This window comes from Lagopus muta, chromosome 6 (assembly GCF_023343835.1).
Source record: "Lagopus muta isolate bLagMut1 chromosome 6, bLagMut1 primary, whole genome shotgun sequence".
NCBI classification, from domain to species: domain Eukaryota; kingdom Metazoa; phylum Chordata; class Aves; order Galliformes; family Phasianidae; genus Lagopus; species Lagopus muta.
This window is the reverse complement of record NC_064438.1, coordinates 37747649-37775193: the sequence shown is the minus strand read 5'-3', so window position 1 is coordinate 37775193 and position 27545 is coordinate 37747649. Positions and strand designations below refer to the sequence as shown.

General features: G+C 49.3%; 3 protein-coding genes across 8 annotated transcripts in view; 2 read left to right on the top strand and 1 right to left on the bottom strand.

Moving 5' to 3' along the window:
• LTBP2 (latent transforming growth factor beta binding protein 2) overlaps positions 1–4380 on the top strand; it is a 68337-nt gene extending 63957 nt beyond the window's left edge. For all 5 annotated transcript variants that reach the window (XM_048948572.1, XM_048948571.1, XM_048948569.1 and 2 more), the window contains 3 exons: positions 199–474; positions 692–841; positions 3042–4380. In XM_048948572.1, the coding sequence (XP_048804529.1) occupies positions 199–474; positions 692–841; positions 3042–3208 (593 nt within the window). In that variant the 3' untranslated portion in view covers positions 3209–4380. The remainder of the gene's footprint in view (positions 1–198; positions 475–691; positions 842–3041) is intronic.
• A 115-nt stretch (positions 4381–4495) lies between these two features.
• Positions 4496–6772, bottom strand: NPC2 (NPC intracellular cholesterol transporter 2). The gene is made up of 4 exons (XM_048948573.1): positions 6617–6772; positions 6412–6519; positions 5894–6066; positions 4496–5307 (listed from the first exon to the last, which is right to left on the bottom strand). Exons 1-4 carry the CDS (start codon positions 6693–6695, stop codon positions 5221–5223), a joined length of 447 nt encoding a protein of 148 aa, XP_048804530.1. The 5' UTR covers positions 6696–6772; the 3' UTR covers positions 4496–5220.
• A 3318-nt stretch (positions 6773–10090) lies between these two features.
• Positions 10091–13813, top strand: ISCA2 (iron-sulfur cluster assembly 2). Of its 2 annotated transcripts, none has more exons than XM_048948317.1 (4): positions 10091–10169; positions 10281–10452; positions 10581–10696; positions 10860–13811. In XM_048948317.1, the coding sequence occupies exons 1-4, from the start codon at positions 10120–10122 to the stop codon at positions 11032–11034; spliced, it is 513 nt and encodes a 170-aa protein (XP_048804274.1). In that variant the 5' UTR covers positions 10091–10119; the 3' UTR covers positions 11035–13811. The 2 variants fall into 2 exon arrangements, with proteins under 2 accessions (XP_048804274.1, XP_048804275.1); XM_048948318.1 differs by having other exon boundaries at positions 10096–10169; positions 10284–10452; positions 10860–13813.
• The last annotated feature ends 13732 nt before the right edge of the window (positions 13814–27545 follow it).

Below are 27545 nucleotides of genomic sequence, written 5' to 3'. Positions count from 1 at the left end.
GCTGGTGATTTGGGTTCTCATTGCTCAAGGACCTGCTTTCCCCAAAAAGAAGTTGATCTCCTCCAAGATGGGTTTCTATCAGCAAAAAATGGAGCTGCATCTTGAGCCTTCTGAGTCTTTGCTGGCCCACTGTGGGTGCACCCTCTAGCTGCCATAGCAGCCCTGCTGAGCTTTGACACTACTTTTCTCTCACCACAGCTGATTTTGCTTTCCTCTGTAATGGAGCCAGTGAAGACAGTGACAGAGGGTCTGAAGTCCGAGAAAGACCTAGGTATGAGTATGGACCAGGCTTGGAAGATCCCCACTACGGCCTTCCCAACCCAGACATGGGCCCCTACTACAACTACCTGGAGTCAGAGTATGGAAACCCTGATGCGGCTTTCCCTCGGAGAGAACTGAGCAGCGAGTTTCGCGGCAGCCCTTTCCACCATGGCCCAGGGCGGCCCCCACCCCGCTACCTGCCCAGCCAACCTGGTGAGTACTGGGTTACACAAACAGGTGCTTTCTCATCCAGCCCGTATCCACCCCAGCTGGAGTGCTCCAGGCTTCCAGCAAACTCTCTCCCTGGCTATGCTCCTGGATGCTCTCAGTTTTCCCAGCCCCACCAGGACCATTTCACCACATGCCAGATGTCCCCTCTGTGGTCAGACAAGTAGTCTCCCCACTCTGACACATCCTTGCCACCCTCCAGGTCTTTATGAGGGCTTTGAGGGGCTGCAGGCTGAGGAGTGTGGCATCCTCAATGGCTGTGAGAACGGACGTTGCGTGCGCGTCCCAGAGGGCTACACCTGTGACTGCTTCGATGGCTACCAGCTGGACATGACCCTCATGGCCTGTGTGGGTAAGTGGCTTTTAGTCCCGTTAGCGACATGGTGGCCCAGGCTTCCCTTATCTGTTGCCGCTCTCTGGTGGTGCTGCCTGGGATGGTTGTCAGAGGCTTCCCTGCTCTCCTGGGTGCTTTGCGGCCTTGGAGCTGGGAATGTTGTGTCAGGCACCTGGGGGCATCAGGGAACAGCTGGTCACTGGCTTCTTAGTGTAGCACTCCTGCGCACAGATGGTTTTGTGCTTCTGTTTTCTATCCTCTAAACTCACCGTGACTTTCCAGCCTGTCCTACAAGTGAAGGTCTCTAAAGTTTCTCTCGTCATCTGCTCTACATCCCCACTCTGTATCCGTTCTTTCAAAAGTGCAACTCCACAGGCCAGCCCCAGGCACCCAACAGAACAGATGAAGATGCTCTTTCCTTAGACAGGGTACTTACTCCACTCCCCAGCATCCTTTCTGCATGACAGTGTAGTGTACCTGCTTCACACAACGCCTGTGGCCTCTCCTTCCCCAGAGCTGCCTAGCCTCTTGCTCCCCCTTCTGCATTTGTGCACAGTTTGCTTTTCCTCAGCTGCAGTGCTTTGCACTTGTCATCAGTGAATTTGACTTCTCTGAGGGATCAGAGCACTCACAGTTTGGCGTCACGTAGATCTTATGAGCACAAAGAGTCTTCCTTTGTCCACACAGACAACAGCATTGGCTGGAGCAGGGGTCAGGATCGATCTCACAGGCAACATTTTGAATGGCTGTCATTTTAACAGCCAAGAATTCATCATTATCTCTTGGGTGCAGCTTAGTGACCCATTGTGCAATTGCTGCGGTTTCATCTAGCCCATATTTCCTCAGTCCACTTGAGCGTGTCATGTGAGAGTGTGTTGAAATCCTTATCCTGGCCAAGAGTTATACCCACTGTTCCCCCCTTATCGCACAGATTGCTTATCGGGTCAGTAAGGGGAACCAGATTGTTTGACATAATCAGGCCTGAAAAGATCTGTTCCAGCTATTTAACAGCCCCTATATCCTTCGGGGGAAGGAGGGCAGTGACCTAATCATCCAGAAACCTGCTTTAAGTGGGTGGGAGTGAGCAGTCTGTAATTCCAGATCCCCCTTCTCTATTTGTGGAGGCACTGTATTCCTCAGGGACCTCCTTGATCCTCTGCCTTAGAGGGAACTCTGACTCCTCAGTGCTGGAGTACCAAGTATTTGCAGATGAGCTGCAGCAGCTTTACTTAGCTGACTGTCAAGCTAAGTGAGATGTGGAGCTCCCAGAGCTCCTTTAAACACTTGAAACATCCATACTGAATCTGGACAGAAGGAGCATTTTTATGGTGGCTGGAACAAGGCCTGCATTGGCTACACAAGCCAGCTCGTCATTGTCTGGCTTTTGTTTCCTCCTCTGATAAGGCCCAGACTTACATTCCCCATTGTTTCCTGTTAATGTATTTATGGAGCCTTTTCTTGTTGCTCTTTCTGTCCCTGCCCAGCCCAGGCCTGTGTGCACTGCTAACACTGCTCTGCTGCTGCTCACCCTTGGGTGCCCCTGATGAGGCTGGAGTCTGTGGTCAAGGGGCTTGGGCTCAGGCTCAGCGCAATGGTCAGAGTGACAAAGCCCCACTGCTGCCTCTCCACAGTTTGGGGTGGTTCAGGGCTGCTGCATTTAGCAGAGCTGCAGCACAGGGCTGCCTGCAGGGCTCCCACATGAGCTCTTTGGCACAGTTTGCAGGTTAATAAAACAAGCCCTTGTTTGCATAGCATGAGGTTCCTTTGTGTTCTGGTCTTGGAGGTGATAATCAGCCTCTCAGGGCCGGCATCATCTGCCTCCTGACCTTGTCAGACTGGAAAAGGACATATTCTAAGGCTGGAGGTGGCCTTTCTCCCAGATATTAGGCTATCATGACTTGTCAGTGAGAAGCTGCTCTGCTCCCCCAGGGTGTCACCAGCTGAAGAGCATGGGAAGGGCCTGTTCTGGGACTCCAGCCTGTGGCCAGATGCCATACCTGGGGGGTTCTGCAGATGTGCTGAATGCAGCATCAAGGCAAAGGAGTCAAGTGCAACCCAGTGTGACAGAGGCTGGGGGGGCACAGTGGGCAGCCTGGATGTGCAGGGGGACACAAGCGAGCTTGAGGAGCCTGGACAAAGGAGGGCTCCCCTGGGCTACAGGGACATGCTGGGGCTGCTTGCTGTGCCACCATCTCACCCCCTCTTTTCCTTCTTGCAGACATCAATGAGTGTGAGGATGTGGATGTCCCAGTGCCCCTATGCCAGGGCGGCACCTGTGAGAACACAGAAGGCTCCTACCGCTGCCGCTGCTTGCCAGGCTATGTGGCACTGGCCCAGCCCCACCACTGTGTGCCTCAGACAGCCCAGAGCCCGGCAGCAGCATAGCTCTAAGGGAGTGGCAGTGGGGGGTACCCCCCTCTGGTGGCACGCTTCTCCGGGACCTGGTGGTGTGGAAAAGGGTCCCCGGGGCTGTGGCTGCTTCTATACCCTTTGTCCCTTCACCTCCAAAGCGCACAACTCCCCTGCCACCTTTTCCTGGCTGTGAGTGCCAGGGCTGAGCTCCCAGCCTCTGTACCCCCATCCTCACCTCCAGCTCCTGCTTCTGCCACAGCAGAGCCCTCCCCAGCCCGGCCCCCAGCACCTGCCGCAGTGCCACATACCACGGGGGCTCGCAGGACACTTTCTCTTGCCGTGCAGCCCCAGCTCCTCCCCGCACCCTGCAGAGAGACTGGGTTCACCTCCCCAAGACGAGCATCACTGCTGCACTGACCTAGCGGCGAGCCTCGCTGCACCATGCAGCCTGCCCCAGGACACAGCCCTGGGGGAGCAACCCCGGCTCCCTAAAGCTGCTGCCCAACCTCAAGGTGTGGTGGAGAGGATGGGGGTCCCACAGCCGGCTCACCCTGCAGCCGTCCCAGGCGCCTCCCTACCCCTGCGCTGTGCCTTTGTGCCCCGCGCTGGCTGGGGGGAGTGGGCAGGGTTCCAGCTTAGTTTCTGTAAAGTTGGTGACTTTTTTTTAACCGAGTCTGCTGGAAACTTCTCTCATGTTGTTAAATAAAACATTTATTTTGGGCCCTGTGGCTCATGACACTGGGGCTGGGTCAGAATTGTGCTTGTCTTCCCTCTGCCAAGGGATACCACCAGCCTCCCCACTCCTGGGACAGAGGAAAACCATGCCAGGCCAAATACCCACTTACCTGCCCTAACTGGAGCCAACTCCTGCCCCTGGGGGCTACACAGCACATATGGCTGCTAACACCCTGCTTCCTTCACACACCCTTTGCTTGCAGTTCAACAATCCTTGTGGCTGGCTGGAACCCCTGAACAGGTCCAGGAGTTGCTTTTCCTACCCCAGAGCCCCTGCTGGGAATGCTTTTGCCTCACACTGCAGCAAGCAAAGATGTGTTCTGCACAGCCATCTCTGTAAGGTGTACTGCTCCAGAACAGTGCAGGACCAGCAGAGCTGATGCAGAGCCTGATGCTGCCAGGTAGACACCCCAGCATTCAGCAGCAAAGATGCATGGTTGCTCACAACTCACCTACACTGAGACCAGCAAGCCACCATCTGCAGCTTCAGCCAAAAAAAAACAGCTGGATGACTACACCCAGCCAGAAGATGCCCAGACACTCTGCTTGTCCTCCAGCCATCTACTCCCAGAAGACAACGCAAGCTGGTTTTGTCTAGCCTTTATTAAAAGGAAAGTTATAAAAAGAGGTTCAGGAGCTCCCAGCAGCTCCAAGTTAGTTGATAGTGCAAACCATTGGTTAGAGAAAGAATCATCCCTGCAGAAACACTGAATGCCATTTGGCGTTGCATCCACAAAAAGGACTTTTCCCAGCTGCAGTCCTGCAGGCTCCAGCAGGGGCCCAGGACAGACTCTGCTGCCAGCTCAGGAAAGCTTCCTCCCCTCTTCTTCAGATGCAAGGATGGAAAACGCAGTTCCTAGGAGCATCCCAGTCACAGCAGGGCAGAAAAAGCACAGGAGGGTGGATGGAGCCAGCATTCTACAAGAGGCACTGAGGGGTTATCAGGTAGCAGCTTAGAAACTAGCCAGGTTCACTGCAGAGAAATCTCTTTGTGAGGACAGACAGCTCTGTTTCAAACAACTAAAGTGCCTCCACAGAGCACGTGGAAGACAATGTCCTAATGCTCAGTCTCTCTTGCTGACAGCAGCAGACAGTGCTCCCCCATGAGCTGCTGTGGGAACACGCCAGAGGGATCGTGGAGAGGGGCGAGAGCCTTCTGCCCACAGCTGGCCTTGCAGGAACAAAGTACTGGCTGCCCAGAGGCTGCAGAGTTCTGAAGGAAGCAGTAAGAAATACTTATATAAAAGATTTTGGCTTGTGTTATTTTCTCTGTTTCTCTCTTCCCCGAGCCCAACTCATGGCAGAGCTCCTCAGCTGGTGATCTGCACTGGTATCTTCCAGCAAAACAACATCTGATCCTGGTCATCCACCAACTCCCATTTCACTATCAGCTTAATCTGCAAGAGAACAATGAAGTAAGAATAGTTAGGAGAGACCAAAGCAAAGACAATAGGCAGCTTCAGTCGTTTGTGAAGCAGAGGGGTCCTGGCGATCCTGTGGGAAGAAGGAGCTGGGCCACCTGCAGTGACTCCTGCAGTATTGTGTGGCTGGAGGGCACTGCTGTGTAACACGGAGACTTCCACATGCTACATTGAGAACCCCCATCTGAGAGTGCAGAGGAAACAGCCAGCACGTCCCCGCTGAATGACACCTGGAGCCAACTGCCCCAAATCTGAGTGCTTGGCCGGGAGCAGAGCCTTGGCAGTGGGGCTGCATGCAGACACAGCACACAAGGAACACACACGGGGATAGCTGAAGCAGTTTCTCAGCAGCTGGAGTCAGGCTGCTTCCTTTGACGTGTTTGTCCCAAAACAGGAACTGTGGACAGAATCCCACTCACAGCAGAAGTGAGAAGCAGCTGAAGATCCTTCTGACCTCTTCCCCACACTGTGAGATGAAGCATTCTTCTTTACAGATGGGCTGTGGGTTTGCCCCAGGAAGGAGGGCAGCCGCGAAGTGCAGGGGGGGTTCCTGTTTACTTACACTGGGGTACTCGCTCTTCACAGGGAGCTTGTTCAGGTAGCTGTATGAGTGGCCCTTCTGGATGGGACACTGGATCCCAGACTTGCATCCATCAGGCTCGGGGATGGGGAAGGGTATGTCCACATGCAGCATCTCGCCATACACCTTTGCCTTACTGCCTTGGCTCTCGATCTCTGCAGGACATGGGAAGAGTGCGTGCAGCACCAGAGCAGGGAAACACTTCCACTTTGTGACCTCCCTTGGACATATTGAAACCAGATGATCATTGTGGTCCTTTTCAACCCAGGCCATTCTATGATTGTGTACCTGGAGGACAGTCTGCCTGAAGGCTGCAGAGAGCACACTAAGCAGTTCTCCTCCTCGACTACTTCTTCCCATTCCGTGGCACCCTCCAGCCACTCTGCCCAGTTATTCCCAGACACAAAGGCACAGACTTAACGCTGTCACCCCCTCTGCCCACCTCATCCCTCCTCACAGGATCCCACCAGCACCCCAGGCCCCACGGAGGCGATGCTTACTGCTGGAGAAAGTGACATTGATGCTGTACGAGGTCCCTTTGACGAGCTGGCAGGGCTGCGTGGGACAGGGGCTCACGTTCACCTCTTGAATGCTTCCGTCTTTGGAACCTAGAAGGACGAGCGAGGGGTTAGCGGTGCCAGGACCCCGGAGGGCAACTCCCGCTCGGCCAAGGAACCGGGCCCCCGCGCCTCGTGGGACACTCACCGCAGTCCACGAAGCGGAGCGGCTCGGCCAGGGCGGCGGCAGCGAGCGCCAGCAGCAGCACGAGAGGCGGCGGCACCATGGCGGCACTGCGCTGCGCTGAGCTGCGGAGGCGGTGGCGGCGGCGGCGGCGGCGGCGTCACATGAGAGCGGTGAGGCCGCCCCGCCCCGCCCCGTGCCGGCGGTCAGCTGAGCGCCGCTCCGCCCGCGGGGCCGGGCCGTGGGCTGCAGGTGGGCTGGCAGGCGGTTCCGCAGCGGTGGCGGCGCTGCTGCTTGGATTCCCCGAGGCAGCGTTCAGCAGAACAGACAGCCGCTGGCAGACCTTGCTGTCAGGGACGTGCCCCTTGTGACAGCTGGTACAATCCGTGGGCCTCTGGGTCACCCTGGAGCCACCGTTTCACTGAGAAAATGAAAAGATACGTTCATCCGAGACTGGTGCTTGAGTTCTGCACTTACATATCCCACCAACTCCATTACCCGAGGAAAAAATCTGAAGTTCCGCTTGATGAGCAGCTACGCCCAATGAATGTAAATTCCTGTAACAGCACTGCACTTGCAGCTTGGTAAACACACAGACCTTTCAGGCACTGTAGTGGCAGTGAATACAGAAACGGTATTCTAGAGAAAATCCACATCATCATCATCATGCATCAGTTTCTCCTGCTCTCTCAGCCAGTACATGCTCCTTTTGTTGTAGATCACCAGCATTCACAATGAATGCACCACGGGACACTCACATTCAACAGCCATGGCAGTGGTTTCTTGTCATCAGTTTCTGAATCACTCAAACGAGCCCAGTTTTCCACTGAGATAAAATGCCTTAAACACACACTGTAGAAACAAGCAGAATACTTAGAGAACCCAGCTTGCAGGCAGACCTCATTAGTTCAGCAGGCTTAAAGAGAGCTTAAGGAACTCCCCAAAACATAAAGTGTGCAGAATGAGGAGGGGGGAAAAAAGTACAATCAGATTATATCAAGTTATCAAGAACCACAAGACCAACAAAGCCACAGCCTAGGAAGGGAGAAAACATGGATTTTAATTCTGGATGAGACAAAAACACCCCCTGACTACAGAGCTGGCAGAAAGAAAAAACGATCACTGGTAATAGAGAGGTGCAAAGAAACAGCTGTTCTCCTTCCTTACATGGCCTGGCTACTCCGAACATTTGCCTCCAGCACATGAATCACTCGCCAGAGCAATGGATTATTAATCAGACTAAATTAACTCTGATTGAGGCCAACTCTCTCATTTTCTCAATCTAAAGTAACGCAACAACATCCAGAAATGCCTTGAAAATACTTGTACCATTTCAGACATCTAACGCTGGTAAAACTGAGGGCATGTAGAAAGCACAAGTGTTTTTTTTTAAGGGAGCAGGCTACATCAAATATCCAAAAAAAGTTTGCAGTGAATATAGATGCAACACGAGGCCATGAAATGCCAGCATTCAGCACAATAAATCCTTCAAGAGAGAGAAAAGCATGTGCAGTGTGAGAAGTAGAACCATCCTTCTCCCTTTTTTCCCCAGGAGCTCTTGATTCATTCCTCCAAACGCAGAGGTGCACTGATAATAACTCAAAAAACACCCCCCTATATGTGTTTAAAAGCATCAACTGTTCCAATACGCCTAATCTGAGGATCCAGCTGTTTGCAGCTAACTGGATGAGCACCAGCTCCTCTGGGTCCCCACCTGTGATACTTTCCTGGTTTTATGTGAACATTATCAGAGTTAATCCAAGAGTGAGAAAAACTAAACAGCTCAAACCAGTCTTTATTTACGTGTGCAAGGTGGTATACATAAGCAAAAGCATGTGGTTGCATTTCTTTAAAGCACTGCCCCCTCAGCCTGGCAGCCACATTCACCGTGGGAGTGAGCCTTTTAGGATTTATACACCTAATATTAACTACATGTTTACTACTCCAGGCACTCCACCACGTGCTTGATTTCTATGCCTATGCCAAAGAAAATACTTTTGCTTCCTACAGTTGTTAAATCTCTGTATGGAGCTGTCTACTACATGCTTAATGGACAATAACTTTGTCAAGCAGATGTCATCTTGGATTTAAGTACTTCCTCTGCCTCCACTGTGCTGCAAGGAGGTCAAGCTGTTCTAGGCACTGCCTTGTTCCGATTGAGATGTGTGAGAAAGCTAATAGTCACCAAGTCCCGAGCTGTGCTGACTTTAAATGATCCCCTCCTACTGGGATGACTGGTTTTCCTCTGTCATGCCACTGTATGACTCTCCACAAACCTGACTGGAGGTGAGGGAACAGGATTGCAGCCTGGAATTCCTCCAGCCGAAGCACGTGAGTAAATGATAAGCAACCCTTTAACTGTAGGCACACCTTTGAGCAACAGGCCGGACCAGTGTCACATGTCAAATGATCAGGTTTAAGGGAGAGAAACGAGGCAGAGCCGCTCAGCTTCAGGCTGGCAGCCAAGTTCTGGACTCGGTCAGGTGAGTGAAGATTCATCCTCCACAAAGCCCTTGATACAAGTTTTTGAAGAGGAAAAGCACCTTTAACAAAATGCACGTAACCTTTCATTAAGCATGAATTCCCTGCTTTGACTGTGAAGAGTTAATTGAAGAATCATTAAACACCTACACACGCAGAAATGCGAGGCAGGAGATATGAGCAGAGGGGGCCTGGGAGATGGCAAGTGCTGGTGCTAACGCAGGCTCGGTGGCGAAACCATGGAGACTGCATCTGAGAACTGCGCCTTACGCACCCAGTGCGGGGATGAAGGCTGCACATCTGCCCAATCCTGCTGGATCCTGTTCTCACAGAGATGTGAGGAGCGGGAGGGGGCCGCGCGGAACTGCGGCACATGCAGAAAGCTGAGCATGTCTGTATTTGCAGTACCAGGGTCATGAATCCCAACCCAAAGGAAAACTGGCCTCTGCAGGGAGCGCTGAGCTTAGAGACTCAGAGATTCCTCCCTGATAAAGAAAGTAAAACAGAAAAGCCAGTATCGGGAAAAATCATAAGAAATCCTTCAGAGCAGGCCCTGTGTTTGTTCTTCTGTTTGCGTAATTCCCCCTGCAATGACATCTTGATCCCTGTCAGGGTCTCAGGGTACTGCTCAGTGCAAATAACCCTCACAGCTAAGTCCACTGCAAACACACTGCTGAAAAGCGCTGCATTATTTACAAAGTTATTTTTCTTTGCTGCTTTCAAAAGCAAACACTTTCAAGGACAAATACAAGTTACGTGCTTTCAGCCACAGCACGTTCCCAAACCTAGGACCGGGCTGACACAGCGGTGTCAACGTCTTCCCTATGTGTGGGCCACCGCTCCCCCGCAGCTCAGGCCGGGACACAGCCAGACCCCGGCGGGCGCCACTGCTCACTCGACCCACCCGCACGTCGCCTAGCAACCCGCCCCACCGAACGCTTCCGCCTCGGTACGCGCCATGGCGCCTCGCGCCGGAAATAACGGCGCCGGACAGCCAATGGGCGGGCGGGGTGGGGCGGGGCTCTGAGGAGGGAGCGATAGGCAAGATGGCGGCGCTGAGGCGCTGTTGGTGGATGGCGCGGTGCGGTCGGGTCAGGTACCGACTCGGCAGCGCCTCTCTCTGTGACAGGGGGCGGCGAGTGCGGGGCCGGGGGCTCGGCGTTGCCCCGCTGAGGCTCGTCCTTTCTTCCCCTCCTTCTCCCTGAAGCAGTTGGTGTTCTCCTTCGTCGCACAGAGGACGAGCGCCACTCGGCCCCCCGCCGGCCCCTGTCTGCGCGCTGGGCCGCTCGCTGCGGTGGGCATCGTCCTCCTCCCAGCCGGGCCCGACGGAGAGCGACTCCAACGAGGGACAGGTATACCTCAGCGAGAGCTGCGTGAAGGTAGGGCCCCAAGAGGGCTTCCTGAAGTGTCCGCGAATGCACAGTGGAGGTGTTGCAGCATTTGCCTGTTCGTTCGACATGGTTTGAGCCTTTGTTTGTTTGTTTTTTTAATCTTTTCTGTTTTGTAGAGGCTGCTGGAGATTGCAGAAGGATCAGAGTTTCTCAGGCTGCAGGTGGAAGGAGGTGGTTGCTCGGGGTTCCAATACAAGTTTTCTTTGGACACGGTTATAAATCCTGATGACAGGCAAGGACAGAGGGGGTGTTCTGTGCAAAGGGGGCAAGATGGGTGTGTGTGTGGTACAAAATCTTGGAAGGACAAAGACTGCAAGATGAGGGACGAGCTCAGGCTGTGCTTCTTGGTTGTATCTGTAGCACAACTGATGTTTAAATATGCTGCTTTTCTGCAGGGTTTTTGAACAAGGTGGTGCCCGTGTAGTTGTGGATGTGGACAGCCTGGCCTTTGTGAAAGGTTCCATGGTAGACTTCAGCCAGGAGCTGATTCGCAGCTCATTCCAGGTGGTGAGCAATCCTCAGGCAGAGAAGGGATGCTCCTGTGGGACTTCCTTTTCTGTCAAATTCTGATTGGACTTCTTATGGATGACTGCTGGCTGCAGATGTTTCCTGGCAGTCTTCAGAGGGTTTTGTTTGATCGTTTCCCAGTTGATCCTTCTCATCTTCCTAACCCTGTAATACAGCAGTTACAGATGACACCAGCTGTATGTGTCTGAACTGAGCCTGTTTCCAAGACTTTTTGGCCTTCCTCTCAGAAATATGAAGTAGCCATAAGCACGCAAACAGAAGCATCTTCAGTGCTTTGTGAATCACCTGCTCAGTGGCGCAGACTCATCCTGCCTTCTCCAGAATGTGGAACCACTTGTCTCTACAAGAGATGGCTGTACATATGTGTGTGTTTATTGAGAGTTCTCACTAAAAAAAATATATTTATTTGAGCTCGTTTGGTATTACTCATGCATTTCTGGTGGGTGGAATCTGGGTTCATTCCAGCTAGGACTGTTTACCAATTTTTTTTCATCTGAATTGGATTTATACCTACCAGTGTTGCTGGCTGTTCAACGCTCTGTGGGCTTTTCTGGACACTTAGCTTTTTCAAGCTGGTCTCAGTCCCAGGAGCCCATAGTAGTTTTGCTCTCAGTCCCTGGAATGAAAGTTTTGGCATGTTCCAATTAAGTGAAGCTCAAAGACTGAGGTAGGAAGGATTAATAGCTATTTGTTTTATTTTAGAAGGAAAAAAAAAAAAAAAAGTGGTGTGTGCATATGTATATAAATAAAATACACAGCCTTCTATCCCCAGTGCTGTTTTAGGTTGTTCCTAAACATGTCTTGGCTTTTTATATCATACAATCTCTTAAGTTTCATAGTGAATCCACTGTCTTCCTAACAGGAAAGGAAGTTTAGGTGACAAAGGCAAAGAAGTTCTGGAGTATTGCGTGAGTGACCTTAAGTCATTGTGACTTAACTGAGAATAATTTGCCTCACCATTTATCCTGTCTGGTGTTATGAAAGAGTTAAACAACTCTTTTCCTTTCTGAAATTTCCAAAAAAAAAAAAAGGGAAAAATAGAGGTTTCCAAGATAACAACATTTTGATTAGTTTTCTGTATCTTTTTATCTGCCACTAGATGTCTTTTAAATCACGTGCTTCTTTTAAATCTTTAAATCACGTGATTCACGTGCTTCTGGGTGAGAGATGGAAAAACTATTTTTGTTCCCTCTCTTGTGTTTTATCTGATCAAAACCAAATTGTCGAAGACTTGAATCATTCTCGTGAGTCTGGGAGGACTGCTTGACTTTGGTTTCAAGGGAACTGCTTAAAGCAAACCATGAGGTTTTGAGGACCCAATGCCATAGGCATTCTTCTTGTTGTTAAGCTTACAGAATTCCTTTCTGAGCTAGTCAGCAGCACATACATATACTTTGTGTCCGTCTGCTGATTTCTCATGCTTAGTTTATAGCCAGACAATGTTAGCTTCATCCATAAACTATGCAGTTTTGTCACTTGAGGAATATGGGTGGGCTTTGGAGCAGCAGTTCCTTTGATCTGGTGCTTTTGATTTGTTCCCTGCAGTCAACGTGCTTATGTCCCTATCAAACAGAGCTGGAAGTGGTGCTGTAGTGAGCCAAAGGATATGATGAAAAGACTTCCCTAAACCCCTGCAGGATACCACAATCTCCTAGGTCTTGAATTGAATGTCTGCCAAAAATGCCTTCAAAAGATAGAAGACCTAAAAGCATGTGTAGGTAGAAGACATTAGATATATATTTTTTTCAGGTGGGATAGCAGAGCAATGAAAAATTGCTTTCTGAAGTAGAAGGTATGTAATCTAGCTCTTGGTCTGTTTCATACGATTGGACCTTGGTCAAGTCTCTTTTGGCACTTTTCAATGGAAAATGTAAGTGCAGGAGTAGTGAAGGGAAAAGAGGAAACCAGCAAATAGCAAGGGTTAGTTTTTGTTTTTGTAAATGAAAACCTTTCTTTAGCCCCTATAAGTATTCCACCTGGGTTACTGTACTTAGTAAATGTGTACGTGCTCTGTCTACAGAACCTAACCAGGTGCCACTTTCCCACTCTCCACTGTTCAAGTAAATCAAGCGAGTGCTGTCTGCATGGCGTGCAACCACTTTCAGATAACTTGCCTCCTTCTTTGCAGGGACTGTATGAAGGATGAATCATAGAATCACCAAGGTTGGAAAAGATCTCCAAGATTCTCCGGTCCAACCATAAATGAAATGTTGTGTTCATACCAGCGTCACCAGCAGCCTGTTGCTGGGCTCAGGGGAAGCTTGCATGCATGCCTTGCTATCTGCACTTTTGGTAGTACTGCTGTAACTGCACTAGGTGGACCCCTTACTCTTTAGGATTGGCTGTTCTGGACAAGACTTGCAGCTTGAGTAAGGTTGAATGTGCTCCTTGCAGGACCTATGCAGGAACAAAAGTTTCTTTGGAGGCAGGCTAGAGCTGATTTTGTCTTAACTCTAGACTCGTAGTCTTTATGTCAGAGAAATTGGTCAGAGCTGGAGAGGCTTCATCTGTACAGTGCATTGCTCTTGACCTGCTAGTCCTGCTTCCTGTCAGCAGCTAAAATCTACTGGCCAAAACTACTAGTCTTACTGTACCCAGTATGGAATGGATGCTAAAGGCTTTGTTATCTCTGTAACCATGTTGTCTTAAAAAAGTATATCTGAAAGAAACCCATGTCAGTACATTATAAATTGGAAACTTCTGTGTCTAGGAAGCTGGCAAGGGGGTCATATTGCAGAATGGAATTAAGGTGACCTTGGTGAATTTTGCCTATATAGGCAATAAAGGCTGGATTCTGGTTCTGGCAGAAATTGGAAAAAAAAAAAAAAAAAAAAAAAGTTAAGGTTTGTACATGGGCTGGTCTTAGTGGGGGGAAGATTTCACCACTGTACAAAGGAAAGGATGCAGAGGATTAGAGTTCTGCCAGGAGAGTGAGGGACTGCTTTGGCACATCTGTGTGGTGCCTGTAATGTGGGAATGTGTTGCAGCCCTTGTACTGAAACTGTGAGATTAGGACAGCAGTGTGGAGCTGAAGATGCTGGCAAATTCAAATTCATTGCAAATGAGAAGCTGCAGTGGAAAATCTTTTCTCTTCTCCCACATGAAGGATTCTCTCAGTTCACCCACCTGACAAGGAATGATCAGGAAAGATATTTATGGAAACCTACGTTAAGATAAAACTTCAAGGGAAAGGGCACAATCATCAGTACCAGTGACAGGTGGATAGAGACAGATGTCATAGAAATCCTTGCTTTGGTCAGGGCTTTTTGGCTCTCCAGGGACTTGGTAGATAACCAGCATGTTCTAAGAACAGCATTCCAACTCCGTTCTTAAAACTCGATAGCTTCTGCCACTTTTTAACTGGGGCAACTTGCACCTCTTCCAGAGAGAGGTGGAGAAATAGTGCTTTAGGGATACGCGTGGCGATACGGTGCTTGCTTTGAGTGGGCTGCTGTAGGTATTGCTTGCTAAACAGAGCATTTGGGCTGGGTGGCACCTAGACAGGGCCGGTGTTAAGAGAACAAGTGCTTATCACACCCCCAAATATTCTTGTGTAAAATTTAACTAAATTCAAGTCTTCCTTGTAATATTCTACATCTGTACTGACCTGTTGGATGAGTCAGCAAGATGGCTAGGGCAGAAGAGCCAGTTCTCAGAGGCACCCCATTGGGCTTCTGCTTCTTCCACACGGTAGTGTAATTTCCTGCTTTCTTAGGACTTGCCTGAATCCAGTGCATGGTGGAGGACTCACTCAAAGGCAGTGACAGGCAAGCAGAAGTCTTTTCTTGTCTGTGTCCCACGCTATGAAGGCAATACTTTTGTATCACAACTGCCTTCAGCTTTGCAAGCATTCTGAACATCCACTGGCAGCACGGAGTAGAAACTGGAGTGGTATAAACCCCCTATTCACACCCTTAGTTGGGATTGGCCAGAGGAGTTCTCTAAATTCAGGGCAAGCTCTCTGTATTTCCAGGATGTGTTGTTACATCGTGTGCTTGAGGACTGAACCGCATGCTGCTTCCATTCGCAAACGCAGCAGTTGGGTTCATTAGCTGTGTGTAATAGGATACGCAACATTCTGATGCCTCATTCTCTGCCTGTTCTTCCACACACACCAGCAGGGGCTCTCAGGACATCCACTGTCCTCTGGAACAGGCCAGATCAACAGCTCCTTGATGGATTGGCAGTAGACAAAGGGATTACTTTGCCTAATGGCTTGTTTGATTTGAATGTCAGCCAGCATGGAAGAAGGACCAGGATTCAAGGAGACACAGCTTCCATTTGAGTAATCTTTTTATTGCTGTTGTTTTTTGGTTTTGTTTTGTTTTAGAAGAGGATGAGTCTTTCAATCAAGCACCATCAGGGGCTAGGCACATAGAATTAATGGTGTGGTTTGGCTCTTGCTGGATTCTGAGAAGTATGCTTGCTCTGCTTGACTTCCAGGATTACATTGTTACTGGCTTTGATTTGTGCAGATATCCAGCCAGGAAACAGCCTGGCAGACCGTGGATTTGGGGTGGTTTTAGCATCCCACTACAAACAGAAAGACCATGGTTAGGCAGCTGAAGCTGGGCATGGCATTGAGCTGGGCCAATACAGCAGGGCTGTAATTCCTGGCTCTGCAGGGAGTAGTTTGTGTGCAGGGCTCCCTGCCTCTGGCCTTCCCATCACTATGAAGCTCTTAATATTTCCTCCTTGAGCAATAAGAGTTTATGGCCCTACTCTTTGTGGTTGATTAGAGCCCAAGTTTGTGCCCCTGTTTTAATCAGTGCTCATTTACCTTTGGCATCCTTCAGAGGAACAGAATGGTATGTCTTTCAGTTGCCATGGAAACAGTGAGACTAAATGCACATTTCCATGGCAACCTGCCATTATCTCCAGCTCTATCTGTGGGTCTCATTTTCTGACCATGGGGGTGGGGTGATGAAAATGGAGCTTCCTCTCTTAAAAAAAAAAAAATAAGTAAAATTTAAAAGTGTGTTATCACCACCACCATAGCCCCTTCCCTCCTCTGGTCAGGCATGGGGCTGAGGCATGTGTATGCTAAGAGAGGCCCTTCTGCTGCCACCATCCCATGTGCTGGGGCTCCAGCCTACCCTCTTCAGCTCCCTTCTTCTCACCGTGCTAAAAATAGTGATGTTCAGAACGATTTGATGACAATGCTCCAGCACTTCTCAGAGTTCTTTGTTTCCTCAACCAACGCTCCCAGAAAAGGCCCTTGAAGTTAATTGAACTTTCCAAAGGTTCCAAAGGTCGGTATGTTCCAGCTCCTCCCAGTCGGACAGGCCAGGTGTTAATTACAAGGTCAAAGATTCTGAGGAGAAGCCTTTGTCTGCTGGGCCTGGAGGCCTAGGGTGCATCACCTTGACCTGAGGAGAAAGGGACCTTCTTGCAGCGACAACACAGACTGCTCTGGGAGGTTGCGACTGTCAGCTGGGATCAAAGGCAATGCTTACAGCTTTATGTGGGACTTAGTGTGCACAGAAGGCAAGGTCTTCCTGGACGATGGGGCTTGCAGCCCCTTGGCCAGAACTGCTCTGCCTCCCCCTGCTACTGAGTCAAAGAAAGAGAATTTGCTGTACTTTGAGAAATTGCACACAGCTGTTCCTTAAGCCTGTGTTCATTATTCTTGTTCTAGCTGGCTTGACCTTTAGCTAATTCCTCTTATTCACAGTCTAATCTTGGTTACTGAGAGATAAAGCTTGTGTCTTGCCCTGTTCTAGCCTGGTGTGATTGAGTCATCCATGTGCAGGATGTAGTGGAGCTCTCCTGTATTTGCCCCACTGGTCTTTCACAGATGCTAAAGCAGAGGATGATAAGCTCCGTTCATTCGGGAATTAGCATGTAGGCAGAGGTGATCATCAGAGCAGGCAAGGCAGAGCTCCTCCAGCACAGCTATTTCCCTTGCTGCAGTCTGCCACAGCACTGATTGCATGCAACAAAGCTGAGCAGGCTGTGACATGGGGCCATGCAGCCTCTGTTTTGACACACAGGGTTGGTTCTCCTTGCCAGCATCCTAAGCTGTGTCTGGGTGAGGGTGTCCATGCCCTGGCCAGTGTGTCCCAGCAGCCCTTGCTGCAGGCTTCCCTGCTCTCTGCTTACCCATACACACCTGTAGAAACTTCAGACTTGGTAGATGTGTTAAATATAGAAACTTTTCACTGAGGGGCAGGGAAGAGCTGATAGCACTTGGAAAAGAGAATGCAGTAGCTGGCTTTGGTGGAAATAATGGGAAGATGCTATTGTTAGCAGAACTCTATCTGCAAACACCTGCGTAAGCTTTGTGGGGAGCGGTAGGGCTGTGTGGCAGATCCCTCAGCCCACTAATAAAACACTGTTCCTGCTGCTGCTGCCCTAGGTTCGCAGATAACAGGTACAGGACAGAAATAGGACTGCTGTGGTGAAAGAAGTTACTTAATCCTCTTTGAGCAAAGCAAAAATGTATCAGTGAAAAGCCAATTCACAGGGTAGAGCTGAATTACATGGGAGAAAATTGTGTCTGCAAATCAAAGAGAACTCCAACATGATGGCAGAGCAAAGAGAAAACAGACCTGATGTGGGAGAAGGGTGAATAACCCCAAGCAGCTCAGAGAGTATCCAGCCTGAGTGAGCAGCTATGGGAACAACAGGGGCAGGAAGACAAGCGGATGAGTGACCTGTGTGAAACCACAGGCTTTCTGAAACAGCAGAAAGGGAGAATGGTCTGGTGAGAGAAAATGGGAAAGGATACAGTGTGGCTGACGAGGAGCTCTGGGGCATATCTCCACTGAGCTTCCCCTGAGGAGGGAAATGAAGTATTCCAAATGAAATAGTTCAGCAAAGGTAACTGTTCGCCTTAACACAAGTTGAGGAAATGGCTTATGCTTCTTGCCTTGTGCTGAGGTCTGCCAGGTTTGCTGCATGTGACTCTGCAAGCTTCTCTGACACAGGGGAACCTGAGAATCAGTTCTATTCTGCTGATTAGTATCACTTTCTTTGGAGTCTCATCCCCTCTGCTCCTGCTCCTGTTTCCCATATGTATCTGATTTATGCATCTTTTTTCCTCACAGCAATGGGTTTTGGTGCGTGTCCGGTATGTGAGAGCAAAATTGATGGAGCAGGCTGCCGAGCAAAGCAGCTGGAATCTTTCTTAGGGGAGCCACAGTCATTAATTATAGCAGCCTAACTAAGTCCTGGCTCGGGCAAGAAGCATATCTAGGTCTCCCTCCATTAATAGAGTCAGCTCAGAGCTGGCTATTTTGACTGCAAGCAGCCTCACATGCATCCTGGACAGAGCTGGCAGCACTGGAAGGGATTCACTCTTTATGAATTCACTCCAGAGGAAACAGAGTGGGGGAGAAGTGGGAGGAAACAACATTTGGACACGTGTCTCTCTGGTATGTTTCTGGCTGACAATCCCAGCATATGCCTGGGACTGTCGCTGCCCTGTTTCAGAGACTGCCTACACAGATAACCTTGTCTTAATATCTCTGGTTTGCACTCAACCTTTGCTCATGTCACTTCATGACCTGTAATACAGAGATAAGAGCACATCCTGCAGCAGGAGCTTGCCTGCATTTACTGTCGAGAGATACCGAGAGGAAAGTGTGGTAAGAATGTAGCTTGGGGAGAGGCACTGGTTTGGGCTCTGCAGTAGAAAGTTTTTCCCAAGTGTCTGTGGAACTACTAGAGGTGTATGAGCCTGGCCCAAGGAAGTATGGGTGATAACAGCTGATTTTGGTGCCCAGACGGATGCTCCTGGCCTGCTGGGGCTCAATGGGGAGAGAACAGAAGGGGCCACTACGTCTCTAATTAGGGGACTTTTTCCCCCTGTTGCCTTTCAATCTGTGTTGCTCAGAGTAGGGGGAGGTAGAACCCATGTCTAGTGAGGGCAGTTCACCTGTGCTGGTACCCCTCTCAAAAGCAGCTAAATATTTTATATATATATATATATATATATATTTATATATATAGATATATATACACACACAAGAGCTTTGATAGTCCTCACAAGAAAGTGAAACAGAAGAGTCTTTGAGCTGCATGTAAAAGAAAAAGCCTCTATGCACTTTTGAGGTAAGAAAGGCTGGCGAAGCTGAATTATGGCAACAGTTCCCAGCTGATGAAGGGTCTGCTTCTCTGCCTGGAGCTCTTGTCCCTTCTGATGTAGGAACAGTGAGAGGGGTAGTGGGAGGCAATAACCAGCACCTTCAAAACAATGAGATGAGGAGAAAGAACCAGTGCTCATCCTCTGCTCCTGCAATGCTGCTTGGTTCCAGGTCACCTCAGCATGGGCACCCGCCCTCACCACATCATCCCCATTCTGCATGGCCCCTTCCTGCAACAGCAGAGTGGAAGGCAACTCTTCTCCACATCCCCCAGATTTCCACGGCAATTGGTGGTGGCATCCAGGTGGGGAAGCCAATGGAGGGAAACAAAGGTTTCTTTGTGTTCGGGGATGGTGTGTGCTGGGAGGAAAAGGGGAGGGAAGATGCTTCAGCTCAGCCTCAGTCAGGCCAGAGCACAAGGTGGGGCGTTGTACCTCTCAGGGCAATTACTTGGGTACTCCCCAGCCAGTCCTGTGCAAGTCCTGCCCTGTTGGGAAGGCACCCTCTGGAGTAGCAGAGCTGATGCTGAGGAGATACCAGCGCTGGTTGCCCTCTTCTGCTTCTTTTTCCCCGCAGCCTGCTCTATTTTTCCCTTCTTGGTACTTTTCCAACCAATGAAGTCAGAAATTAATCTTTGCCTTTAACAGAAAGCAAGGTGTGGGGGCAGGAGAAGTACGTGTGTCCTTGATGACAGCATTCGTAATAGGGGAATGGGGCACGAGAGACAGATCTCAGGGAGAGGGCTCAGGCGGCTGATGGAGGGTGAGCATCCAAGCGAAAAGTGAGGGGGAGCCCTGGGATGCTCAGCACTGTGGGAAGAGCAGGCTCTATCATGCGCTCACCATCCCTACCCTTCCCCACACACAGGAGGAAGGGGCAGACCTTCCCCTTTCAAACAAACAGAAAACTGAGGGAAGGTTTTCACAAAATAAAAAATTTAAAACTCAATCCAAAACCCAAACATTTTGTATTTTGCAGTTAAAAAAAAAAAGAAAGAAAAGAAACTAAGAAGCAGGTCAGCTTTGATATGCAGCTGTCACCTTGAAACAAAGCCAGAATGCGTTATTAGAAAATATCTAAACAAAATGTAACAAAGTTTTTCACAAAAAAAAAAGCACTAGTACATTTTCAGACAAAACGTGTTAACTGCAGACTTTGGAAACCTGAACATTTATACTCTTAAGACCAGCTTGCCGTGCGCGAGGTAGATTAAGCCATAGCTCAGCTGCAGGGGAGAATTGAGGCCCTGATCATTTTCAGCTTATGATGATGGGGAAAGGAACTACAAATATGACAGAGCAGTCCTTAAATAGCTCATGCAGTGCATGGAAGAGAAACACAGATATTTCTGGTACGATCAAGTCTCCGAAAGAGACTCTTGGAGATACTAAGTGCTTTATTTCCAGATAGGAGAGGAACAAACAAGCACAGGCACAGGATGCTGCATCCCTCCCTACTTTAGTGACAAGTGAACGTGCTTCTCGGCAGCAAGATTAGATGTCGTGAGGAAACTGCCATTTATGAGGGCAGTGCTCCACAGCTCCTTGGAGACCTCTCCCACAGCAGCTCTGCCCTGGGCAACTGCTGTGGCATAGCATGGCCACCCCAACCATGCTATGAGAAGGGCTTGTGCAGTTCTCAATACTGCCCATATGAAGCAGGGCAGGGATATTTGGGCTTATTTCAAGCTTGGTAACACAGACCTTTACAAGATATGCCCTTGAAGCAGGAGGGTCACTAAAGCCTGTGTAAACCAGGAGCCTCTCTGTCATTTCCTTGCTTAAGCAGCTCGGTGACCTGCTCTGGCACACCTAGACACCTCAGGATCTCCCACCCCTTCCCCATGCCAGCCAGTTTTTCAGTGCTGACCTATTTCCATGAAATCAGCGTTTTCCTGTCTCCACCACTTTTGCTCCCACAGCCTGGAGGAGGGGCCTGACAGAGGGAACAGGAAGAAAAATACATCTGCAAAGGTAAGAGATGCAAAAGCAGCTGGCAGATGTGAGTTGAGCAGTCTGCAGATCCCTGCAGGGGCTGGTGGGCTGGTAGCAGTGGGGCCGGAGCTAGGCACAGTGCAGGTGCTGTGGAGATGCCTGACCCTGGGCAGAGGCCAAGCAGTGCCAGTGTGGTTTCCTGCAAAGCCTTTCAAAAGGAAATGCTGTTTGTTCTGACATTTAGAATAGATTAAAAATCGTTACAGGCTCTTCTGGAACATTTTAGAAGGTGAGGCTATTGATCTAAAAACATCAGTTTTGTAGCAGGGGGAAATCTGTCTGGCTTGACACAGAGGACTTAACACTGGTCACCACACCTCCCTCTGCTCATGGAGACCTGTCTGGGGATGCAGGGCCCCGAGAGGGCTGCCAAACATCATCAGCTTAGTGATGAAGCTGTGAGGCCTTAGGGCACTGTCTTGTGCTGAGTGTTTGTGCCACCAGACAACCTGGTGCTTTCCACCATCCGTGCCTTGGTATTTTGGGAGATGAGGAGCACACAGCCTGCCCCAAATCTCCCCTGGTGGGGACGTGGACTTGATGGTGCCTCTAACCACCACTGAAGACAGAGAAGATCCAGAGCATGTGGCGTCATTGCCACGTGCGTTCATGCCCCAGCTCTGGGGTTTGCCTGGTGCTAGGCTAGACAACCAGAAACCAGAAGGCCAGTCTCAAGGAATTTAGGCAATGCTTCTGGTAAAGATGTTATGTTGCGCTGAGATGAGACACCAAAGACCTCACAACAGTGCTGCACTGGATGTGGAGGTGTCTCATTGACAGTCAGGTTGCTGCTGGCTTAAACACATCCGTATGCCACCATAAACTTCTTCACCCATCTAAGTGTTTTGTACTCAGGACAGAGGAGCAGAGATGGAGGGGTGCAGGCAGAACCCTGGGGCAGGAGGCAGCCAGAAGCAGATTATTAACATAGCCAACAGTGGCGGCGTTCAGCCCCTCAAACTCTGTCCTATATCAGCAAATAGATATAGTGAAATGAAATTGCCTTCATGGTCAGCTGCGGAGAGAGCTGGTATCTCTCAGCCACTAATCAGGGCAGATATGAAATTTCCTATCTGTGAAGTAAAAGGGTGCTGCACTTCAATCCATCCAATTATTTTTTCTGTGATTGCAGATGAGGGCTGAGGTGCCAATTGTGGGGATGTCACCAACTCAGCAGCATGCAGGGGCACAGCCTTGCCTGTGAAAACACTCTTAAGCACTCATTTTACTGGCCAAAGCCACCTGGAGTCTGTTGGTGGGAAAGGGTTTGGGTGGGAGCCGATGAGGCCTTTGCAGATGTGCGTACAAGACCATGTAGTGCCCCCACCTAGCCACAGCTGCCTCATCCTCAGTTTGCTCTGGCTGAGCAGTAGGGAAATTAATACAATAAAAATGCAGATACGCATAACAATTCTCTAGTGAGCTCTTGGCCTTCCTCTGATGGTGGTCTTTGAGTCTGAATGGGATTAACAGGACTTCCTTTCCCACTAGAAAGACAGACTTCTGTTCCCCCAGCCCCTCCACAGCACAGCACCACCTGAATGGAAAATGCAGGCTGACAACAATCTAAGTTCTTGGATCAGAAAGGCTCCCCATTTCTGTTCTGAAATTCCAGCCAGGGAACTCATTCAAAACAGGGGTCTTGCATCATCTCTGGTCCTTTAGTACTTGTTGGCATTTCACCAAAGCTCCTCTAAGGGATAAAGTGTCTTCTGGGAGGAGAAAGTAAGGTACTAAAATCCTAAAACCCATCCTTAATTTCTGGCTGTGACTATTTGCGTCACAAGAAAGACTTAGGCCTTTTTTTCCAGTCTTTTCATTACTTTTAGTGACACATTATTAGAGTAAAAATGCCTGTGAAGGAAATGGAGCATTTAAGTCCCCTGGAAATTTAGGCCAGCTCCTCTGGTGAGAAAGAACTTGAAATGCCAAGGGATGGGCTAACACTAAGGGACTCTGGGTATGGGCTGTGTGTCAGATGGAATCCCCACAGATGTTATGAGAAGTGATCAAACAGCTGTGAACTGGTTCAGCCTGCAGAAAACAGACACCAACTGATGCAGACTGCCCATCATCCATGAGACAAGCCCCTAAGAAGAGATAAAACACATATGTTTCCCAAACATGTGTTTTTATGCTCAGCACTTCCTTGCAGAGGTGCTCCTGACATTTTAAACAATTGCATTTTAGACCAGCAGACTTAAGGACACACAAGGGAGGTGTTTGCCCCGACTTTGCTCTAAATAATGCACACGGGCTGCTCCTCAGAATCACAGCTGGCATCCCCCCACGTGTTAGCCCAGAAGCATTGGGTTTTGATGGCCTGTCAGCTGCTGCTAGCAGCAACATCCTCATCTGGAGTGACTGGGGCCACAGTTCACTGAGAGAAACAGTGTGCCAAGAATGGTGGTGCTAAATTTTAAGAAGGAATCTTCAAAAGGATGAAGAGGAGAGCAGCAAGATACCAGTGCAAATGTTGAGGACCCTGGACGCTGCATAGGGTTTCTTAGTCACTCAGCACTGAGGCAAGAGCCTGGGCTGCACACTTGAGAGAGGAGGCATGAGGGCAGCTGTGTTACAGTTCTATGGAATAAAGGTAAATATTTTCATTGGCAGCCACAGCACACTGACCATCTCTACAATTAACCTCAGCAATCAAAAAAGTCATTGGATATATAGCAAGGGCCTCCTCCCACACATGGCAGTGTGCAGACCCATCTCAGGAGCTGCTCATCCTCTACGAGACGCTGCACAGCTGGGACCTGAATCCCATCCCAGGTCAGGAGACCATAGTGCCCAACAGCACCTGGAGATTCTCTTTTGTGAGCAGGAGCTGCACTTTTGCTGCTGTTTGCAGACAGGCAGGGGTTCATGGAAATGCTCACTGCCGGTTCGTTGCTTTGACAGCAATGTTTACATGATGGCCTGTCAGCCACTGATAACAGGCACGTTCTCACACTCAGGAGCACAAATCCCACGCTGTTGTCTAAGGTTGGGTGGCAGAGAGATGAAACTCAGTCGTGGCATTTGCGGATTTGTCAGTGAAGCTGGGGACATGTTCAGCAGAAAACCGGTGGCTTGAAAAGGCTCTAATCTTGAGGTGCCTCAGACGTGTATCGCAGCACCAATGGGCTGCTGGGCCTGGGCAGCAAAGTGTGCAAAAGCCTCCAAGGAAATAAAGCAAAGAGGAAACAACAAACATAAATGTCATCTAGTGGGAGAGCAGAGGAGGAACTATTTCTTCAGCTGCAGGATGGCTGGTTAAGAGGTATCATGATGGTGCAATGATCTCGGTTACAAACTACACATGGAAAACAGGTCCAGGACATGATTCTGAGTGCCCTGGTGTATAATCAATGGATATTAAGATGTTATAATCACAAGAGAGTTAGGCAAAATAGATTAGGACAATAAGGAGAATAAATGGAAGGCTTACCTACAGAAAGCACCAGAAGAAGGGATCTCCAGACGAGATCCTTCCCCACTGGTAGCCAGCTCTTAAATAGGTCTAAGAGGGGTGGAGCCACCCCTTCCGGCAGCACAGGTGAATTGCCTTCAGCTGTGCTCCTCTGGCTGACTCATGGCTTGCCTCAGGCGATCAATCAGAGGTTCAGGCTGTGACTCAGCAGTTCCCATACACCTGGTGACATGATCTCAGGAAAGCATGGCTCCTGCTCTGGGGACAGAGACAGAATCAGGAAAGCAGATGAAGTAAGTACCCCCTGCCTCTGCCAGGCAGAAAGTGGTACAGTGAAGAGCAACTTAGTCATGTACATTTTCACAGCATGGGAAGCTTCCCAATAACTCAAAGGAATCCTGCTGTTGGAAAAGCAATGGCTTTGATCAGAAATGGCTTTCAGATTGTGTCATCACAGATGAAGTCCTTTGCTCCTGAAGCCTCTCTCACCAGCATATGAGGGAAACCAGTGAGAAAGATGATGCCTGTGGACAGAATGAAATGACTTCATTTTCTGAAGATGACTGGGGATGAGTTTTCAGGGCCAAGAAACAATTAGTGCAGCCAGCTCTGAAGCTTTCCCACTGATCCCCATCAAGACATCTTCTGCTGCAGAATCTAGAAGTAAAAAAGCAAACAAACAAACAAAACAAAATCTCTGAACCAATCTGACCACTTTAATGTGGCCCCAGCTTCAGTCAGCCCTCTTTCTACTACACAGTTCCCTCAGGACTGCCAAGGGTTAAATAAATCTATTTCTATGGCAGACAGGTCTTTTTCTACTTGCCAAGCCGTGATTCAGAGGAAATCCAGAGGCAACCCAGACTTTGTTCTATACAGACTTTGAATCTTATGAACTCTGATCTATAATAAGGGCTCTGAATCCAAGAGTTCTTCCCGCTGTGTATGTAGGCTATTTCTGTTCCATATAATTGTCTTCTGTGCCCCGTGAAGTCCATCACTAAGTTCACATCTGAATTTGTTTTGAAAGGCATTGAAATGAGAAGTGTGCAGTGGCCTCATGGGCCAGGGACACGGGTTTCCTTCTCATCCCAGAATTCACTTTCTGGCTCAGTTGCCTCTTCTGCCAAAGAAGCCCACCTGCACAGCAAACCTCACCTCGTCATGTCCAGTGTGGAAATTTGTCTGAAGACAAATGGCACGTGTTTTGTCACATCACATCAGCACCTTAATAGCTAGCAGTGGCTTACTGGAAAGGCTTGTTTCAATGATGAAGCAAGCCCTGCATTCTTCAGAAGGAAGAGCATCTGTTCATGAACGCTTGACTAATTTCTCATAATCTTATAGAAACAGCTTTCACCACTGGAAAAGCATCCCCAGCACAGCTAATGTGCAGTCAACAGTTGGCTTCCTGTCTTGTTTTACTGATATCACCAAGAATGACACAGACGATGTAGGAACAGCACAGGGATTTCAACAGGAGAGACAAGTAAAAGTCATTCACTTAAAGTGAGGGCAAACAGAGTAAGCTGAAGCAGAGCTGGTGGCTCTGGGGACACTATAGCTCAGGCCAAGGTGTGACGCTGGGCCAAGGCAGTCCAGGGGCTGTAGGGGCAAATTTTCAGTAGGACAACTGCTCCCAATGACAGAATAATGTGAAGGTGGGAAAGTTTCCATCTGGGGGTCTGTGAGTTGTGCCAATCTCCCATGGACTTTGCCATGCCATGTTTGTACCCACCATCACCGTCCTGTGATTGTGTGCAGCTATGCTCCATCACCTTCCCTATTATGGAACTGCTCCCCTTGTCTTCCTCAGTGTGCTGTGGCAGAGGCCCTGCTCCCTGCGTACAGTCACTGCTAGTCTGTCTCCTGCCATGTCAAGAATAAATTGGAAGCAGAGGAACATCAAACTTCTGTCTAAATTTTACATTGCAGACTCCAGATTTGCAGCAAAAAGCTTTGTTACCTTTGTTCCCACCAGGAAATTCAAGCACAAGTATGGCTGGTCCCTGAGGCTAGTCCTCTTCAGAGATATTTCCCTTCAAAGCACAAAGAGCAGGGACACTCTACTTGTATCCCTCTCACTCATCGTGGAGCACAGTGATTTGTTTCAGCTCCTCCATCTGTGCCACAGAGATAAAGCGATTTGCCTATTGCAGTACAGCACTCAGAGATAGCTGGGTGGGAAGCACTCTGAGAGCCAGCCCTCACCTTTCTCCATCTGCAGTGCAATGGGTCTCCGAAGGAGATCAGCCAGGGGAACTGGACCTTCCTGCCATCCTTCATCACTTCCACATCTGCTGGCACCACGCCGATGCTCCCCGGGCACGCCAGTTCTCCACTGCTGTGGATGCAGAATAGAAGAAATGAAATATGCCTCGTGTGTGAGGGGAGGAGGGAAAGGGCAGAGAGGGAAATGATGCCTGCTATTTCCACATCTCAGGTATTTCATCATCATTACAGTTGCAAATGACAGTATACCATTTGCCAGGAGATAGAAGTAATGAGGAAGCAGAGGGGAGAGGCTGGAAGAAGAAAAAGAGAAGAGATGGAGAGAAAGAAGATAAATATGTGCACAGCTTAAGAAAATGAAACAACAAACACATACAAAAGAAGGAGCAGGGGCAGACTTTGAAAGCAACAGAGCAAAAATGGAGGAAGAGAGAACAAAAAGGTCTGACTGGACAACGTGGGAGAAAGAAGAAAGGTTCTCAGAGAATTAGCTGGCAGAGGCAGGAGCTGGCTCTTCCCATGAGTTCAGAGTACTGATAGGTTATTGATCTCAGAACCCAGTGTATTTCATACAGCAGTATTTTACTGCTGGGAAAGGCAGCTGATGTTTGAGAGGACAGGGGATGGGGTTCCTGGCAGGCTGCCTTCTGGCTGCAGGCAGCAGCAGCCTCACAGCCTTAAACCTGGGCTGCAGAATGCCAAATGCACAGAACGGGGACAGGGATTTAGGAGTCATCCGACCCTGCGGGATGGCGTTTGGAAATAAAATTAAAAATAAATAAATTAGCAGATGCAGAGAAACACAGAGACAGGCAGAAGTCA

What these genes read in the sequence shown, in the direction of transcription:
- NPC2 (XM_048948573.1), bottom strand. Translation starts at nt 6,695, where the DNA reads ATGGTGCCGCCGCCTCTCGTGCTGCTGCTGGCGCTCGCTGCCGCCGCC. An exon ending in GCTCCGCTTCGTGGACTGCG is followed by an intron (nt 6,520 to 6,616) that starts GTGAGTGTCCCA and finishes TCGTCCTTCTAG; the next exon opens with GTTCCAAAGACGGAAGCATT. An exon ending in CAATGTCACTTTCTCCAGCA is followed by an intron (nt 6,067 to 6,411) that starts GTAAGCATCGCC and finishes CATGTCCTGCAG; the next exon opens with AGATCGAGAGCCAAGGCAGT.
- ISCA2 (XM_048948317.1), top strand. Translation starts at nt 10,120, where the DNA reads ATGGCGGCGCTGAGGCGCTGTTGGTGGATGGCGCGGTGCGGTCGGGTC. An exon ending in GCGCGGTGCGGTCGGGTCAG is followed by an intron (nt 10,170 to 10,280) that starts GTACCGACTCGG and finishes TTCTCCCTGAAG; the next exon opens with CAGTTGGTGTTCTCCTTCGT. An exon ending in GTTATAAATCCTGATGACAG is followed by an intron (nt 10,697 to 10,859) that starts GCAAGGACAGAG and finishes GCTTTTCTGCAG; the next exon opens with GGTTTTTGAACAAGGTGGTG.